The sequence below is a fragment of the Leishmania martiniquensis genome, chromosome 11 (assembly GCF_017916325.1).
Source record: "Leishmania martiniquensis isolate LSCM1 chromosome 11, whole genome shotgun sequence".
Lineage (NCBI taxonomy): Eukaryota > Euglenozoa > Kinetoplastea > Trypanosomatida > Trypanosomatidae > Leishmania > Leishmania martiniquensis.
In genome coordinates, this window is record NC_090146.1 from 47,104 (window position 1) to 63,926 (window position 16,823).

At 61.2% G+C, this 16,823-nt stretch overlaps 6 protein-coding genes across 6 annotated transcripts; all 6 read left to right on the forward strand.

Annotated features, from left to right (window-relative positions):
- Positions 1-3,072, forward strand: LSCM1_06526 (uncharacterized protein; the record flags this gene model as incomplete). The annotated part of the gene is made up of 1 exon (XM_067323946.1): positions 1-3,072. The coding sequence occupies one exon, from the start codon at positions 1-3 to the stop codon at positions 3,070-3,072; it is 3,072 nt and encodes a 1,023-aa protein (XP_067180487.1).
- Positions 3,073-3,874: 802 nt separating this feature from the next.
- On the forward strand, positions 3,875-5,953 carry LSCM1_06527 (uncharacterized protein; the record flags this gene model as incomplete). Its single annotated transcript, XM_067323947.1, has 1 exon — positions 3,875-5,953. One exon carries the CDS (start codon positions 3,875-3,877, stop codon positions 5,951-5,953), a length of 2,079 nt encoding a protein of 692 aa, XP_067180488.1.
- A 593-nt stretch (positions 5,954-6,546) lies between these two features.
- On the forward strand, positions 6,547-7,137 carry LSCM1_06528 (uncharacterized protein; the record flags this gene model as incomplete). The annotated part of the gene is made up of 1 exon (XM_067323948.1): positions 6,547-7,137. The coding sequence occupies one exon, from the start codon at positions 6,547-6,549 to the stop codon at positions 7,135-7,137; it is 591 nt and encodes a 196-aa protein (XP_067180489.1).
- A 739-nt stretch (positions 7,138-7,876) lies between these two features.
- Positions 7,877-9,757, forward strand: LSCM1_06529 (uncharacterized protein; the record flags this gene model as incomplete). Its single annotated transcript, XM_067323949.1, has 1 exon — positions 7,877-9,757. The coding sequence occupies one exon, from the start codon at positions 7,877-7,879 to the stop codon at positions 9,755-9,757; it is 1,881 nt and encodes a 626-aa protein (XP_067180490.1).
- Positions 9,758-11,881: 2,124 nt separating this feature from the next.
- On the forward strand, positions 11,882-12,415 carry LSCM1_06530 (uncharacterized protein; the record flags this gene model as incomplete). The annotated part of the gene is made up of 1 exon (XM_067323950.1): positions 11,882-12,415. One exon carries the CDS (start codon positions 11,882-11,884, stop codon positions 12,413-12,415), a length of 534 nt encoding a protein of 177 aa, XP_067180491.1.
- A 1,214-nt stretch (positions 12,416-13,629) lies between these two features.
- Positions 13,630-14,964, forward strand: LSCM1_06531 (uncharacterized protein; the record flags this gene model as incomplete). Its single annotated transcript, XM_067323951.1, has 1 exon — positions 13,630-14,964. One exon carries the CDS (start codon positions 13,630-13,632, stop codon positions 14,962-14,964), a length of 1,335 nt encoding a protein of 444 aa, XP_067180492.1.
- Between the last annotated feature and the right edge of the window lie 1,859 nt (positions 14,965-16,823).

Below are 16,823 nucleotides of genomic sequence, written 5' to 3' on the forward strand. Positions count from 1 at the left end.
ATGGAGGATGCGGCGCCCACCAAGAAAGACCGTCGCATCTACAAAGTGCTACGCGACCACTGCGATGCCCCTCGCGTTCTCTTCTCCTCTGAGGACCCCCTTGTCATCGAGCGCCGAGGCGGCCGGCGCTACGTCTTCCTGTTCAGCACCAAGTACTACACCTACATGATTAAGAGTAAAGGCTTCAAGCTGTACGCGGTGTGGGCAAATCGCCAGCTGTCTGTGGCAGCGCAGTCGAACAGGGTCACACTCACGTCGCTGGACCCCCGCGCTATCAAAGCCACGCCACAGTCGCATAAGGAGACGACAGATGCCGCCCTCAATGAGTTCAGTAGGGTCACGCTGGAGACCAAATCGGCGCTGAAGGCGGCAGAAGTACAGGAGCGTATTATGTGTCTCGTGGAAAGTGCACAGCGCACGGCGGCGCTGCTGGAGCAGCAGGAGCGCGGCATTGCTCTTGGCGGCAGCCACCAACTTGGCGATAACGATGACGACGCTCGTTCCGGTGGTTCTTCTGATAGCGACGATGGTGACGGCGGCGGCACGTCCATGTCTATGGCGTTTGCCTCGGCAGCCGCTCGTGCAGCGGCTCAGCAGGGCGACGGGGCGCTCAAAAAAAAGGGCTGTGAAGGGGTGCTGAACATGGCCCCATCGCGCTACATCGCCATCACCTCTCTCGTGGACGGCGAGTTCGCCGACTACTCGACGCTCAAGACTGCGTACATGCGGCATGAGGAGGAGGATCTGCTGAGGGACTTGGGCGCCTTTATCAAAGAAAATGAAGGCCAAGTGGAGACGCTGTGCGAGCACCACTACCCAGCCCTCATCCACGCCACGCAGCAGTGCGTGAGCATCTCTGAGCGGGACGCCGAGCTGGTAGGCGAGGAGCTCAGCGGCGCCACCACCCTTGTGCGTGCCGCGGTCTTGAACATGAAGAAGGTTACCTCTAACCTCCTCTTGTCACGGAGCACCCGCGACAATCTGCAGCACGTGCGCAGCCTTCTGTCCAAAGCCATTGCCGTCGCCGAGTATCTCGAGACGGCGGAAACGCAGACGCAGCGCCAGCAGCTCGTTGGGGCTGTGGCCACGCTGCGCGAGCTGATTCGCCTCGCCGCGCCCCTTAGCGAGTACGCCATCGGTGATTATGTGCTTCATGTCCGCGTCCCGGCACTGACGCAGGATGTCTTCAGCTACGCCGTGCAGCACCTCAACAGCTGGTTGCGCGTCCTTCGGGACAAGGCATACCCCATTGGGAAGGCCACGATGGAGTGGCAGGGCACGGTGACCGCCGGCAGACTTTCCCCGCACCTCGTCATGTCTGAGGCAAGTGGACAGTGGTGGCTGAACGAGGAGTTCGTACCTGCGCGGTTGGAGCTGGCGCCGTTTACTGAGGCGGAGGCGATTACTGCGGTCTCGAACGGCGCCAGCATCCAAGCGGTCTTCATGGAGCTGCATCGCGCGGAATACCTCGATAAGTACTACGCTGAGGGACGCTGGCAGCAGGCACGCACCGATCTGCTCGAGTATCCACTAATGCTGGCGAGCCTGTCGCCTGCCGAAGTGCTCAGCAAGTTCCGCCAGTACTGCGCCACCGCCATGGGGTTCATGCTAATCGAGGACATTGTTTACTGCGCCACCTCGCCGCACCTCCGCTCCCGAGCTGAGATTATTCAGATGTGGGCCGTGCTCTCTGCCAAGATTGCTGAGCACGCGCTGAAGGTGCTGCAGGTCCTACTGGCGGATGCCAACGGGACAAGTGAAGCTGTGCAACAAGTCCAGGTACTGCAGTCGCTTATCCGCTGTGCCGCCGACAACGTGAAGTGTGTCGAGCTCAACAACCTGCCCCTCTTGCGCGTAATGGAGACGGCGAGCGACCAGCTGATCAGTTCATGGCTGCAGCAGGCCTGCGTGGATTGCATGCAGCTCATTATGAGCGATACCTTCGCCCCTGCCGTCGCTGCAGATGCCGCGCAGTTTGCAAGCCTCGTCACGCGTTTCAACTTCCACAGATGCACATCCCTCGAGCTGAGCATCCCAAACGCCTACACGGGCGGCGTCCAAACGCTGCCCTACAGCGCTCTTGTGCCGCGCACCGGTGAGTGCGTTCTTGGCTTCCTCGCTCAGTGCTACTCCACCATCATCACCGACACGTCCACCGCCGTGATGCAGTCGGAGCTGAACAACGTGGATGAGATGCTGCTGAAGTACCTGACCGTCCTCTTCCGCACAGTGGCCGAGTCAATGCAGGGTCAACTCATGACCATCGGCGCGCGAGCCGTGATGCAGCTCGCGGTTTTCGTGACCAGCTGCTCCATGATGCCGGTGCTCATGTCGTGTGCAGAACAGCAATACATGCTTCACTGGCAGTGCGAATACGAGCGAGAAAAGACGCAGACGATGGAGGCGCCAAAGCTGATGGCGCACTGTGTCAAGTTCTTCTCCAAGCCTCTGCAGCTGGGAATCGAGCGGCTGCTCTCAGCGTTCATGAGCGAGGTGGAGGACCGACTGAAGTCGATCGAGTGCTTGTCGTACTGGAAGGCGCAGGTGGAGGCGCGCAGGCAGAACAAAGCGGCCGAGGGTGAGACCTTCGCATCGTGCATGGAGTACATCCTCACGATGATTCCAAAGCTGAGCTCTGTACTGCAGAGCACCGTCGTGCGCAGTGTAGTGGGGACAGCAGTCACGCGAGCAGGTGTGCTCATGCAAACAAGTTTGCACACCGCCATCACAAACGCCTATCAAGAGGGTGCGCGTGACTTTAGTATATGGAGAGACGTCATCGAGGAGTACGAGAAGCAGTGCTCCATCGGCGTCCCTCTGTGGCAGCGTCGCCTTGGTGAACTTCTGCCGGGTATCAGCGGGGCCAAGCGCTTCCCGCTCAATGCGGCGGTGGCAGTGCAGGAGGTGCGCCAAATAATGGATGCAAAGGAGGAGACGTACAACGCGGAAAAGGCGAGCCAACCACAGATCTTAGCCGGCATCGAAGGCGCCGGCAAAGCTGTGGCGAAGAGTTTCCAAGCGATGGGCAAGGGCGTCGTCGCGAGGGCCAGCGTCTTTGGGAAGGGGATGTAGCCGCCATAGTTGCCGCAGCTGCTTTGATTCCGCTGCCGCCTATTCGCTCTCACGTGGGCGTGCACCGTCATATTCGTCTGTCTCCTCGTCATCCGCGCCCTCCCGTCCTGTCCTTCGCAGGTCGTGCAAGCCGTCGGCGTTGCGGTGCTTCCCCACAACGTTTTTTTGCCTCTCTCGATGTCCCCTCGTTGAGGTTGTCGCCGCCGATGTCCCCGCACATATGCACTCATCGAGTTAATAGTTCACGTCTGTGTTGACGTTCATTCTTGGCTTCTCTTGCTGCACTTCTTTGATGTTCAGTTGCCTCTTCTCTTCTTGCCAATGCGCTGCGTCCGCCACCCCCGCCTCTACCCCCGTTGGCTCCGCTCGGCGTGCGGGAAGAGCGAAGAGGAAAAGTAAGAGCGAGTCTCCTCCCTCGACGTCGCTCTTCTCTCGGCTGCCTTTGAACAGCGTGGCATGCATGTACTGCTCACGTGACCCAGCCAAGTGCCCCGCTCGCACAGGTGCCGAGAGGTCTATCACGGGAAGCACGTACACACGCCAACAGGAAAGCACCCTGTCGTCTCACCCTTGGTACCTCCGGTCTCCTTCGTTCTCCCTCACCTGCACAATTCCCCCATCCGGCGGCTGCCCCGCCGTGATGGCAGCGCTTGGCGAATGCACACTCCTGCAGCGGTTCAGCGGACACCGGCACGCTCTCCATCGCCCATAGCGACTTCTCGACACCGCTTCTGTTTGCTCAGCCCTTCCTTCGACGGCCATCACCGCTGTCTCGATTGCCCTCAGCACAGTCACCTTGGCAATGGCCTCTGCATTGGCCCACGCCCTGCAGCAGTTTCGTTACGTGACGGCCCTCAACAACCCACTGCCATGGCCGCATGTGCGCCACGTCAGCATCCCTGAGCTGCGCCACGAGCCGCCCAGCCTCCCCCTCATGGCGACCCTACTTTCCGCTCTCTCCGACTGCGGTATCTCCCTAAAGGAAATACGCGAGCACAACGACACCGACATCCTTCAGCTTGTACAGGTACTTCAAGCCTGTCTTCAGTTTTCGCTGTGGTCACAGAATATTCTGAAGGAGAAGGTGCACGAACTGCAGTCCACGCAGGCCGAGAAGGGGGTGTTGGTCCAGCAGTTGGAGAGCCTGGAGAAGCGCCACCACGAGGTGGAGCGGGAGATGGCCTCCATGCGCAAGGAGCGGAACGTATTTTCGCTGGGCACGGCACACCTTCGCACCTCCCTCTTGCAGATGGAGGCGACAATTAAGCTGCAGGAGCGCCAGCTAAGGCACGAGCGGGGGCGCAATGCACAGCTGGCGGCCAAGCTGGAAAGAGCATTGTGCGCGCAGGCGCCGTTGATGCCAGCACCGTGTTCGTCTCCCTCCTGGGGCCCACGGAGGTCTCCCGCTCGCGACCGGCGCGTGTGCGAAACAGCGCACCGCGCCAAGAAGGCAACGGCCGCCTTCGACGTCACACGACTTCCCTCATACGGCGTGGGCGCTCAGAGAGACGGCAGCACCTCGCCGGCGAGTGACACCTCCTACGGTGACAGCAATCTATCAGCAGAGGTCGCCGCCAGAGCAAACGCTCACACTCCCCGACCATGCGACACTCTTGATCCTCCCCCGCCAGATTTCCTGGATTGGCGCACCTTGGTGCGGTACATCATCCACGAAGAGCAGAAGCTGCCGGCGTGGGCCTCTGCCAATGTCTCTCACCGCGCTGCAGAAGTGGCGACCGATGAGAGGCGCGTTGCAGGCGAGCGGGAGTTGATGCCGGCGGCTCCGCGTGCGAGCCAACTGGAATCGGGCCTGGCGGCCGCATCTACGCCACGCGTCACAGAAGAGCAACTTCGAACCTTTTTCGAGGAGCTCACCGCCAGCGTCAGGACGGACGTCGCAGCGTACTCCCGCGCGGTGGCGGCGCACGCCGAGGAGATTGTGCGGGCCGCCACGCAGCAACGCATGCAGGAAAGCGCAAAGGCACAACAGCTGTTGGTGGCGGAGGTGCAGACCACCCTTGCCAGCTTCGCTGCTGAGCTGGCGGCGCACAAGCAGCAGCTGAAAGGGGAGACGCTGCTGCCTGGTATGAGAACTGTCGTGACGTCGGTCGCCAACTGTGCCACTTCTGATCACCAAGGGCAGCCTGCCCCATGCTCATCGGCTTCGGCATCCTCGACTGTGAAGAACGCCGCTCCCGCAGCGGTGCCTGCGCCCACCCATAGCTCCAGCGATGGGCTCGTCACCAAGACCGGCTCCCCGCCAATGAGCGACTCGAACCTGCTGGCGCCGGCTCTGCAGACCTCCGTATCGCCCCAGCTTCGCTCCACAACAGGGTGTAGTGTACCCGATAGCGACTCAAAGGCGCGGCGGTCTTTGCCCAACTTTTCGCCGGACATTCTACGGACGCCGCCCACCAGTGAGCGCGGCGACGGACCAGCGTCGTTAGGCGCCCGCAGTGACGAGCGACACAGCGTCGCCTCCCGAGCGGCTGGCGAAGATGAGCGAGACGTCGACGTGGGCCTCCTGCCGTTGGACAACTCCTCAACAGCCTCGCCACCGGACTCCTATCAAAGCTCCCACGACAAGGAATATGGCGCGACGGAAGTAGGCCACACACGCTCTCGCGTTCTCGCGAGGCCGTCCTCGGCGCCTCCAGTGTGTCCAACCAAGTCCCAGACATCAGCGGCTGACGTGATTCCACCTCCAGTGTCATCGCATCCATCCCCACACCACTCCCTCACCCCGCACCTCTCTATGAGCTCTGACGTGAACGAAGGCAGCTCCTACGGCTCGTCGCAGATGCTACGAGAGACACGCGCGCAACTGCAGGCGCTCTTGGAGGAGGAGAGGGTGGCGGGAGGAGCAGGGTACCATAGATGAACCTCAGCGTATCCGCATGCCGCGGGAACGAGTAAGAGAGGTGATGTTAGCGGCTACCTGCATGCGGCCAAAGCGTCTTCCCCCTCGCTGCGCGGCCTTCCTTGCCGTACGCACACACTCCCCGTGGGCACACTCACGCTGCCCCTCAGCGTATAGAATCGGCATCGATGGATAGCGCACTCCTGGTCTCGCGCGCCTTCGATGTGCTGCATAGAAGCCATACGCCCCAGTGGTTAACAAGTCCACGCCCAGCCCAAGAGATGCAAATCGGAAGGCGGCACAGTAATGATCGGAAGAGAGTCACCGCCGCTACTCTGCATCGAAGACGAGGTGAACGCCCGCGTGCGTGTGGCCTGATAGGCGCGTAGACATTCTCATGCAGGTGCTCTTACATCATTGTGCGCGTCGCCCATCGCCTCTTCCCGCCCCATCTCACTTCCGCCTCTCCGCTTGTTCATTTTTTCGTTTGACGTGCCTTCTCAACGCCGCAACGGCAGCATCGCCACACTGTCTCACGCCCGTACGCATAGGCGAACCCCCATTCCGCGCCCATCCAGCGCACGAATCATACCGCACGCGCCGGCAACTTCGCCATGACGTCATCGGCAGATCTCTTCAAAAAGTTCACGCTCGAGAACGTGGCGCAGATCGCGAGCAGCAGCCATAAAGAGCAGAAGGAAGTGCGTGAAGTGCTGGCGGAGCAGTTCCCCGCGCTAGGTGAGTATTGGGACGAGATTCTGCCCAAGAAATCAGACATCTACATAATCCGCTGCCAGGGTCAGGTGCACTGCATCACCCTCGTCAGCTCCCAGCCAGAGGTGCTCTTCTTCAACCACCACGGAGGGCCGTACCTGCCGCACCTGAAGCTGCTGCACAGATACCCCTTTATGCTCAAGGGGCATCAAGTGGACATTGGCGGATGCCGCTACATCGTCTCAGGCGCCAACATCATGTGTCAAGGCCTCACCTCTGCCGGCGGCGTCGTTGCGGATGGCACGGCGGAGGGAGAGGTGGTTGCGGTTTACGTGGAGGGCAAGGAGCATGCTGTGGCGGTGGGCATCATGCTCATGTCCTCCGAGGACATCAAGGAAAAGAATAAGGGGCCGTGCATAGAAAATGTCCACCACCTCGGCGACGGGCTGTGGATGAACCCCATTCTCAGCGCCTCGCACACTGGCGTTTAGTGTGAAAGGATGAAGGGCGCTGGCGTCCGCTTCTGGGGGCGATGAGCGAAGCACAGGTATGACGCCGCACAGGTGCGTCGGTGGTCAGACGTGAAACAGCGGGTAAGGGGCGTCGCGTCCACACAGTGCGTGCGGCTCGGTGTACGCATGCACGTTCATGCGCATCACTGGTGGCAGCGATGGGGGGGGTTGCATGAAAGTCTGTTACACGATGCGGTGCGCCACTGGCCACGTCACCACTCTCTGCTTCTTCCCTCTTCCCTCACCCACCCCACGCTCTCTTTCTAGATGGCGTTGGGCATCCGTCACGGCCCGTCAGTGGTATAGCGCCGGCATATTCGTTCAGCAGCCTGCTGAATTGGCTGTATGGCGTGTTGGCAGGGGCGATTTGTGTGTGTGTGTGTGCCGTTCTCTCGTTGCGCCCTGCGCTAAGGACTAAAAGGGGGCTCCAGACGCGAAGCTGAGCTGAGACAAAGTAAGGGGAAAGTGCGGGCGTGTCTGTGACCGGCATGTCTGTACACGTGCTAGCATCACGAATTGAGTCTGTGGTTCCTTCTCTTCCGCAGAGGGGTGGAAAGTGGGCCGCACGGTATCCACAACGGTGCCGATCGAGGACGGCACTCGCGCAGATGAGCCGTGTGTGCGCCCCCTCCCTATGATCACGCCGCTCCTCCCATTCTCATGGCCCTCCTCCCTATCTCGCCTTTCCCCTTCTGCCCTCACCGCCATCGTCGCACAAATGGCTGTCTCGCCTGTCAGAAGTGAAGAAAAGTTGTTCCCGACGATGCAGCGCCACTCCAGGCGGACACTACTCAAGTACCTCCGCGGCGCAAGGGTCGAGTACGGCGGGTCGGCTGCGAAGCTGCTTGACTCGTACCTTCACCAGGATGCCGGTGCGAGGCACGCCGCCAACCTGCCAGTGTCACAGCGGTACTTCTACGTGAAGAACATGAAAAAGGGCGCCCCCCCCCCGCGGTCGAGCACTGTCGGCGTCTCGCAGCGGCACCCGCCGACACGGCTGCGTCTCGGGGCCGCGCAAATGCTCAGCTCCTCACAGCACACCGACATCAGCAATCTCAACGCAGCACATCCGCTCTTCTACGCGCAAACCTCCCCGCGCGCGGCCGGGCTGACTGCGCCACTGGTTTTAGCTCTCAAGCGGCTACGCATTCATCGCCTGACGGAGCTACAAGGTGCGTTGGTGCCGCTGCTGCTAAAAGGGAAGCACGTCATCGCGCACTCAGAGACGGGCACAGGCAAGAGCTTTGGGATTGCGTTGGCCATTGCCAACCGCATCGTTCGCGATCAGCTCAACTACCGCCTCCATACCGTTGTTCTCGTTCCCACTGAGGAGCTGGCCCTGCAGTACGACAAGTGGCTGCGGCATTTCGGCGGATGCACGTCGCAGGTGGTGCAGGCGGCTATTGGCAGCATCCCTCTCGAGGCGCAGCTCGCCAAACTGCACAACATACAGCCTCACGTGCTGGTTGGGACGCCGCAGCGAGTGGCTGATATTTTGCGTCTAAGCCCCTCCATCCTTGGCGAAAAGCTGCGGCGGAAGGTGGACTGCGTCGTGCTGGACGAGGCTGACATGATCGTCCATGCGACCCTCACATACGGGCGACAGCAACTCAGCGGCGCCAACCTCGTGGACCGCCTCTTCCGTCATCGCCGAGAAGAGGTGCCTGCACAGCTGGTAGCGGCCAGCGCGACGGTCGACGGTGTCACAGCACAGATGCTGAACGCGTGGACGCGAAACGACCGTACAGTACGGCTGACGACGAGCTTTGTGGAGCACACAATTCCGCCAACGATTCAGTTTTACTTCTTCGGGGCGTCCAGGGTGTATCCGCTGGAGCGGTGTCTGGTGTTGTCGCTTCAGCTGATCTGCAAGCAGCGGCCCGACGCACGCATCTTGCTCTTTACTGAAGGCGAGCGCGTCGCCGAGGTGTGCATGCTGCTCACATCCGCGGACGTGGAAAGCGAGGTCCGCCGCGTCGCCCCAGGCGCGCTGTCGCCCACGAAGGCGATTGCTGGGGCCCTGCACGCTCTGCCGCAAAGCGCCCCCTCAGCAAACGCCGCGGCTTCCAGAGATCCAGACAACCCAGCGTCGCACCGCATGGAACCACTGGCAATGGCACGGCAGCGTGCACCCTCTGGCACCGTCACACGCGGGGGCGGCAGCGTGTATGAGGATGTGCGTGCCCACCAGGTTGTCCGGCAGCACGGCGACGTCTACGTCAAGAACAACAGCACCCTCTCTCGACTGAACGAGGGCAAACTGATGGTTGGGGTAGGCAGCTTCAACAGCAGCCGGGGACTGCATGTCAACGGCATCACTCACGTCATCCTCTACGGTGCATGTCCGTCGACTGCGTGCTTTGTTCACTGCGCAGGGCGTACAGGCCGCATGGGTGCCGAGGGCGATGTGCTGGTGCTCTACCCGCCTTCTTCTGGCCGTCAGGTTCAGCAAGTGTGCTGCTCACTGGAGCTTCCGTTTCATCCAAGTCGCATGAGCGCCGTAGAACACCTCCTCCGCTCTGGCGAGGCCCACGCAGCCGAGCCCGCTTCTGTTGCTACAAGCGAAACAGCGAGCGGCGAGGCGGCCTTCGTCGCCTGAGTGTATCCTTGCGCGTGTTGGCGCGCCATCTGCCGACTTGCAGCAACAGATGTCAGCGCCTCAGCAGTCACCCAAAGCGATTACGCGTACGATGGGGAGAATGGGAATGCGTGCATGAGCGCGTGTGCGTCGGTTAGGACGACGCTTCAACCCCGGATCACAACTTGCGCCCAGGATCGCTCTCTAGCTGAGGATGTTGCAGCGCGTCTCCGCGGGGGGGAGGGGGGGGCTGGGCAACAGGCTCAGGATAAGGAGAGGGGGTGCCACGCAGCAAGGCACCACACCCTCGCGCCTCCGCTCCTCAGTGTATGCGACGCAGAAGGTGGGGTCAGCGCGACGTATTGCCACTCTTTACTCCCGATTACTTCTTCGCATGGCGAGTCTCGCCTCCTCACACCCCTCGTGTCGAGAGCCGTGCAGCGGCCTTCCTTAGCCCCACGCACCGCGGCGCAAGCACGCACGCACACCGGAGTGCCGCCGCCGTGCACACCCCGACTGCGAACAGACCGATTCCACTGATATCAGAGCAGCAGCAATCGTCATGGATACCCCCCTCTCCTTCTCTACCGCCACCTCCCGGCCAGGCTGTGAGTGCGAAGCCGCCACAGCCACCATCTACTGCGGTACCGCACCGCAGCAAGGGGACGCGGAGATAGCGTTCGCACCACACATGCGGATGCTCAGGAGCGAGGAGACGGCGAGAGCATCTTCACACTTCCCCGCAGCGCACTGGAAGCTGAAGGAAGCCATGGCGCACATCGAGCAGGGGCTCATGGAGGTGCTGCTGAGCGGTGGCGAGGGTATCCAATAAGAGGTGCCGGCGCGCCTGCGTCGGGCCCACTGTGACGCAACGTACTTGTCGACGCTACAGCGGATCGCGGCGCTGGCCTGGGTGACTCTTGCCAACCGAAATGGCACCGTTTGCACGCACGTAGGCTGCGTTGCGGCGATCAGTGCCAACGGCACCCAGTCGAGCCGCTGAGGGTTGTCGAGGCCGCCGCTGCGCTTCGACGACAAGACGAATGAGGTTCCCTCTCTGCCGGGGGCGCAGCACAGGGCGCTTGTACCCTGGGCGAAGATATGCTGCATGACCTGGGTTTACCAGACGCTATCTACTCAGTGGTGCTGCGCAGCTCGACGCTGAAGGGTGCAGCGCCCCATTCCCTCCCCGAAAACACACACAAACACGCACACACACACGCACTCATCTCGGAGGTGCGCTTCTGCAGAGGAGGAGAGTTGGCAGGGTTTTCACCGCTGCCTTGCCGACACTGACGACCACGCTGTGGCACTCATCATACAGGCAGGCGACGGACGCGTTTCCCAGGGCAGACGAGGCGTACTCTTTTGGACGAGCAACGAGCCCAGTCGACAGCCCACCTGCTGCGCGTCAAAGAGGTTTGATATCGCATACAAGCGTACCGCCGGCGCTGGCCATGACGAAGCTGCCGCTTGCTGTGAAGCTTGCCGCGTTCATCCAAGCCGTCGTGCTCACCAGCGGCCACCTGAGCAAGAGGCAGCTGACCAGAGATCGGGTATCTAGTGGCGCCGCAAGCGGTATCGAGGGGCCAAACGAGTTATCACCTGACGCGCCCACGGCACTGCCGGCAGAAGCTGAATGTAAGGAAGGGCGGTGCATCTGCTGCAGAAAACCATTCTGCGGACGAGACGGGCAAGGCTGTCCTCTTGTCAAGGATGCGCCCGTGTGGCGCGGGTGGGAGAGCACCGCCCACAGAGTCGAGCCGACGTCCCGGCGCCCGTGAGCTTCGTCGGCGAAAAAGCGGCTCAAAAGAAAACGTCATGGCAGCACCGGTGCGACTCTGTATACAAGTGCGCGCGCTTCTGAGGGTGGCATGCGCTTGTGAGCTGCCGTACCCAGCCGCTCTGTGAAAGAGTGGTGTGCTTCTTTCAGCTCAGACGTATACGGCTATCCATGATGGACTGCCTGCCCACCAAACGAAACCTCTCTCCACACACGCACACGCACATGCAGTCCTCTACCACTCCCTCTTACGCTATCACTCGTTGATTTTGATCCCCACACACATCCCGCCCTCACCGCTGGTGCAGCACAGCAGCTGAAGCGCCAAAGGGCTTTTTTGGCACTGCCGGCCCGGCAAGACAATGGCCTCGACGGTCGGTGACGCAGCGGCTTCGCTGCTGCCTTCCATGCCACCCACATTACGCCAGCTCACCATCGCAGTGGAGCGGCTGAGCGCTGCCTCTTCTTCGCCTACAGATGTTAGCGCTAGCTCACTAATCGGGTGCTCGACAGCAGAGCTCCCAGAGCATTCTATATCAGCCCCTCCGGCAGATGACCACATCGTACCCACGGCAGAACTGCTGCAGCAGGTAGATGCATTGCAGGAGCAGTACAGGCGCCTCTTGGAGCTGGCGCAGGAGTCTTATCGCCCACAAAGTGCAGCCCTCGCTGAGTTACCATCGGGCAGCGGCAATCTTGAGGCGCAGGCGGAGGCTCTAATGGCACAACTCGAGGCAGCAGTCGGGCAGCTGCAGCGAGGCATCCGATCAAAGCAGGCGCAGGTCACCCGTCTCGTGCTGCTCAACACGCTGCGGCGCGAAGCGGCCGAGCGTCGCCAATACGTGGCCAAGATGGAAGGTATTCTGAGCGCCTCCCGCCAACATGTCCGTCTGTGACACATCGCACCCCCGTTGGTCCGTTTGGGGTAACGTGTAAGCCAATGTGTGGAGTGGGGGATGGAGACAGATAAGGCGGCCGATCATGGAAGCACTGCGAAGTTCGGCTCGCCATTCTGCAACCACTCCCCTGTGCCATCTGCCGGTCGCCCTTCTCTCATCATCTCTCCCGCGCCTCCCATCCCCTCTTAATCTCACCCCGCCGGGCACCGTACGCCTCCGCCGGCCCTGTCGCGCTGGTGGGCGGGCAAAGGACAGTGGGGGTGGAGAGGACAGCGACGGTTCTGCAGAGGGAGGGGGACTGCCGTAAGGGAATACGCGCGCTTTGCGGCCGCTAAGAATGTGAATGAGAGAGGGGGGAAGAGTGCAGCCGACCGCTTCTCATGCAGAAGTACTCACAGGGGGAGGGCCGTGTGTCACAGATACCGCTGTCATGGCGCGTCCTCCTTATCGATAGCTATTTCACCTCTTCAGTCGCTGCCGCCTCCACCACCACCCCTCCTCCCTCCCAGCTTTCAACGCCCAACTCCTCTTCCTCGCCTCGCCTTTTCAGTTTTCCTGCACTCCGCTCCCCTCCCCCCGCCCCACTCCAGCCGGGTCTAAACAGCAGTGTTGCCTCGCCGACGCAGAAAAGTGCACCCAACGCTTTCAGCTGCACACAGGCACACACACACACACACACATCTGCTTATACATACGTACCAGCGTGCAGTGGCACCTGCGGCCACCGAGTGCCAAACGGAGACAACAACGACATCGCCCAGTCCCCCATCATCTCCCTTTCCTCGCTCGTGGCCCCCGCCCCCGCCCCATCTTCCTCCTCCCCCCACCCACCCACCCCGACAAGCGTAAGCACGACGTGGTCTCTCCTTATCTTTACCTCATATTTTGCACACTTTTCCTCTGTGACTTCTTTCGAGAGCCCAGCGCGAACGCATCTGGGCGTCTGTCTCGCGGCACAGTCTGCTTCCCCACGCGGGCCTCTTTCGTGTGCGAACTCCTCTTTGGCCTCCGCGGACACGACGTCCGTCACGCGCGCCGTTTTCGCGTAGCGTTCGTTTTTTGTTTTTGGCGTTGCTTTCCTCCTCCTGATTGCTTGCACACGCACCTGCACATACAGGCAACGCTACTGACCCGCCACAGCGCCCTCTCTCCCCGCCCGTCCTTCCCATCGCTTCCCTCCACCTCATCATTCGATTTTCGAGAGGCTCAGCATGTCTGATGAGATGCACTACGTCTACCCGGCGCGTAGGGCCCACGCGATCGACCTCGGCTCCTCCCTCAACCCCGAGGGGGAGCAGAGGAACGCGTGGGAAAGCGTTGCCTCAGTCGCTGACATGATGTCGCCCACCGTGAAGGAAATTAAGCACAGCGCACCACAGGTGACTCACTTTGGCACCGGTCTTGGGACCCAGGGCTCGACCAGCGACCTTACCCTGCAAGACCTCGAGAGCGATGGCGACCAGCCCGAGGGCGTGAACGAATTTGACCTGGCCGCCTACTCGAAAGAGGATCTCACGCAGACGCTGCACAAGCGCATCATGAGCCGCATGTTCTCCGCCTTTGACGTCACGCAGGTGGGCCACCTGGACATCGACAAGCTCAAGGAACTCTGCGTATATGTTGGCCGCAACATGTCCCAAGAGGCGACAGAGAAGATGTTCGATGCGCTCAAAGGCATTGACGGGCACATCACGTTCGACGCGTTTTGGAATTGGTGGACGACGTATCCGGACACGAAGATGACAAAGGACACCTTCTCTCTCGTGTCCGCCGACTTCTCCGTGCCGTATCACCAGCAGCAACTGAAGATTAAAGAAGAGGGTGAGATCTTCACCCCGAGCTACCGCGTGAAGTACTATTTCAAAGATATGGAGACCGGCCTCCGCCGTCGCGTAAGCCCGTGGCACGACGTCCCGCTCTATGTGCGCGACCCGGTTCGAACGAAGCCGGAGAACATCCGCGCCAACCGCTTCAACTTCATCTGCGAGATTCCCAAGTGGACACGCGCGAAGTTCGAGATCGCCACCAGCGAGCCCTTCAACCCCATCAAGCAGGACATCAAGAACGGCGTGCCACGATTCTACAAGCACGGGGACATGATGTGGAACTATGGCGCCTTCCCGCAGACGTGGGAGAGCACGGAGGTGATCTTCGAGGACGGCGTCAGTGGCGACAACGACCCGATCGACGGTGTGGAGATCGGCATGCGCCAAATGCGGGTCGGTGAAATCCACCCTGTCCGCGTCCTCGGCGTCCTCGGCATGATTGACGATGGGCAGATGGACTGGAAGGTGATCTGCATGTCCGTCAACGACCCAGTCGCGCGCTTCATCAAAGATATCGACGACGTCCCGAAGTTCTTGCCAGGCTGCCTCGATGCTCTGCGCGAGTGGTTCCGGGTGTACAAAATTTGCCAGGGCGGCGTTGAGAACAAGTTCGCTTTCAACGGTGAGTTCAAGGACAAGGCCTACGCCATGAAGGTCGTGGACGAATCCCACTACATGTGGGAAAACCTGCGCAAGATTAAGAAGAAGGAGGAGGTCTGAGGCAACGCTGCGCACGCGTCGTGTGTGCCCTGTGCCGCGTGGAGGTGACAGCGCTTCTGTACGAAGATGTCTGGCATCCACCTTATCCCTCCCCGTGGGTCACCAGGTCTGTGAGTTGTGGGTGACCTTGATGGACCTGCGGGGGCAGTGCAGTACCTCGCCCTGCTGTCGGCGCGACGGCATGAGCCGCCTCCCCCTCCTTCCCTCATGCTGATCGCCGCCGCCTCTACCCCTCCCCCCTGTCGGGCCTGAGCACCTGAGTGGTCTATGGAGGTGTTTGAATGTATGAGAAGCCGTGGAAAGGAAGAGCCACTGGTCGCATGAGGCCCACCCAACAGCCGTCACTTACCTTCAATGCCTCCTCTGGCTCGCCTCCTCGTCTCCCGTGCCGCTTCGCCTGGCTCGTCAAGGTCGACGGGCCTCTTCACTGCTGTTGCGGGCGCCGTTGCGTCTATGTACTCTGTGATGGCGGCGGCTGGCAGCGTGCCCACTATTCCCGCTTCGTGCGGCGAGGCGAAGCAGCCCTCCTCCCCTCCCCCCTCCTGCCCTTCTTTCTCACCGAGCACTCAACCATACTTGGCCCATGTGGACGCCAACGTCTACAAGTAGGGGAAGAGAAATCGAAAAGGTGTTGCAGTAGCAGCAGCACTTCTGTCGCCCAACGCCTGGCTGGCTGTGTGTCGTGGGGCTCACGTGTGCGCTGCTGAAGTGTGTGTGTGTGTGTGGCGGCGGGGGGGGGGGGGGTAAGGTTACAGACGTGAGCGGACTCGGCAGCATCGCAGTACTTCCAGTACTGCGGCGCCCTATTGATCATCACGCTGACTCAGGTCCACATTTCCTTAACTGTCGCCTCTCCATTACATCCCCTTCACGTCACCGCCGCTCACACGTGACGCTTCCTATCGCTGAAGAGGTCAGTCGCCGTCGTGCCTCTCTCCTCGCCCGTTTTCCCCAGGTGCGGCGGCTTTTTTTTTGTCGGCTCAGCTGTCGGTGCAGTTCGCCAATCGATGTCCCTCTTCCCCCTCTTTCTCTTGCCTTCACCGTAAAAGTTTTGACGCAGAGCCCGCCCCCGTGTGGTGCCTCCCTCAACCTCAACAGATACGCGTTCGCGCACACATTAGGCAGGGCTGCAGCAACAGCGGTATCGCCCCCCCTCAGCGCTCATGTACTTCACGCCATGTAGCGGAACCGCAGGCGCATCCTCGCCGCATCCAGGCCTCAACTCATTCCTGTCACTTTAGTGTCGTGATGCGGGTTGCTTTCACGGCCGGCAAGCCCTGTGCCCGCACTAGCGCCAAGGCTATGTACTCTTGGGGCACGGGTGCTGCACAGGTGCGGTCAAGAATAGTTGGGGGGCGCCACGCCAGCCGGTCATGCAGTTCGGTCGGGAGCCCATTGGAAGCGCAATGTGCATGCTTAAGAACCCCTGCGCACCAGCAATACAAAAGTGCTCGTCCTTGATGCGCGCACCGCTCCTTCGCGCCCCGCAGGGGCGCACCGATTTCATTGCCTAGAGCCAGCGCGGAGGGCGGCATCGGTGCAGTGCTCAACTCTGCAACCTCTGCACTGACAAGCGCCTCGCTTATCCGCTGAGACCGTGCTCTCAGTGTCATGGGCACCACCGCCCGCTTCAACAGGAACGGCGTAGGCGGCAACGTGGCATTCCTCAACAGAAAGGCGGTCCCTTGTCTCCCACAAATCCGTCTTTGCAGCCGAGGCCGAGACCTGCATGGCGCTGCACGAGGCGTAAGCTGAGTGGTGCGGCGTACTTGCAGTGAAGTGTGGGCCCTCCACGAGTGACATGCACCATGGGTGGCCACGGCGGCAGAGAGGGCGACGTACGCGACTCCTCACCTCTG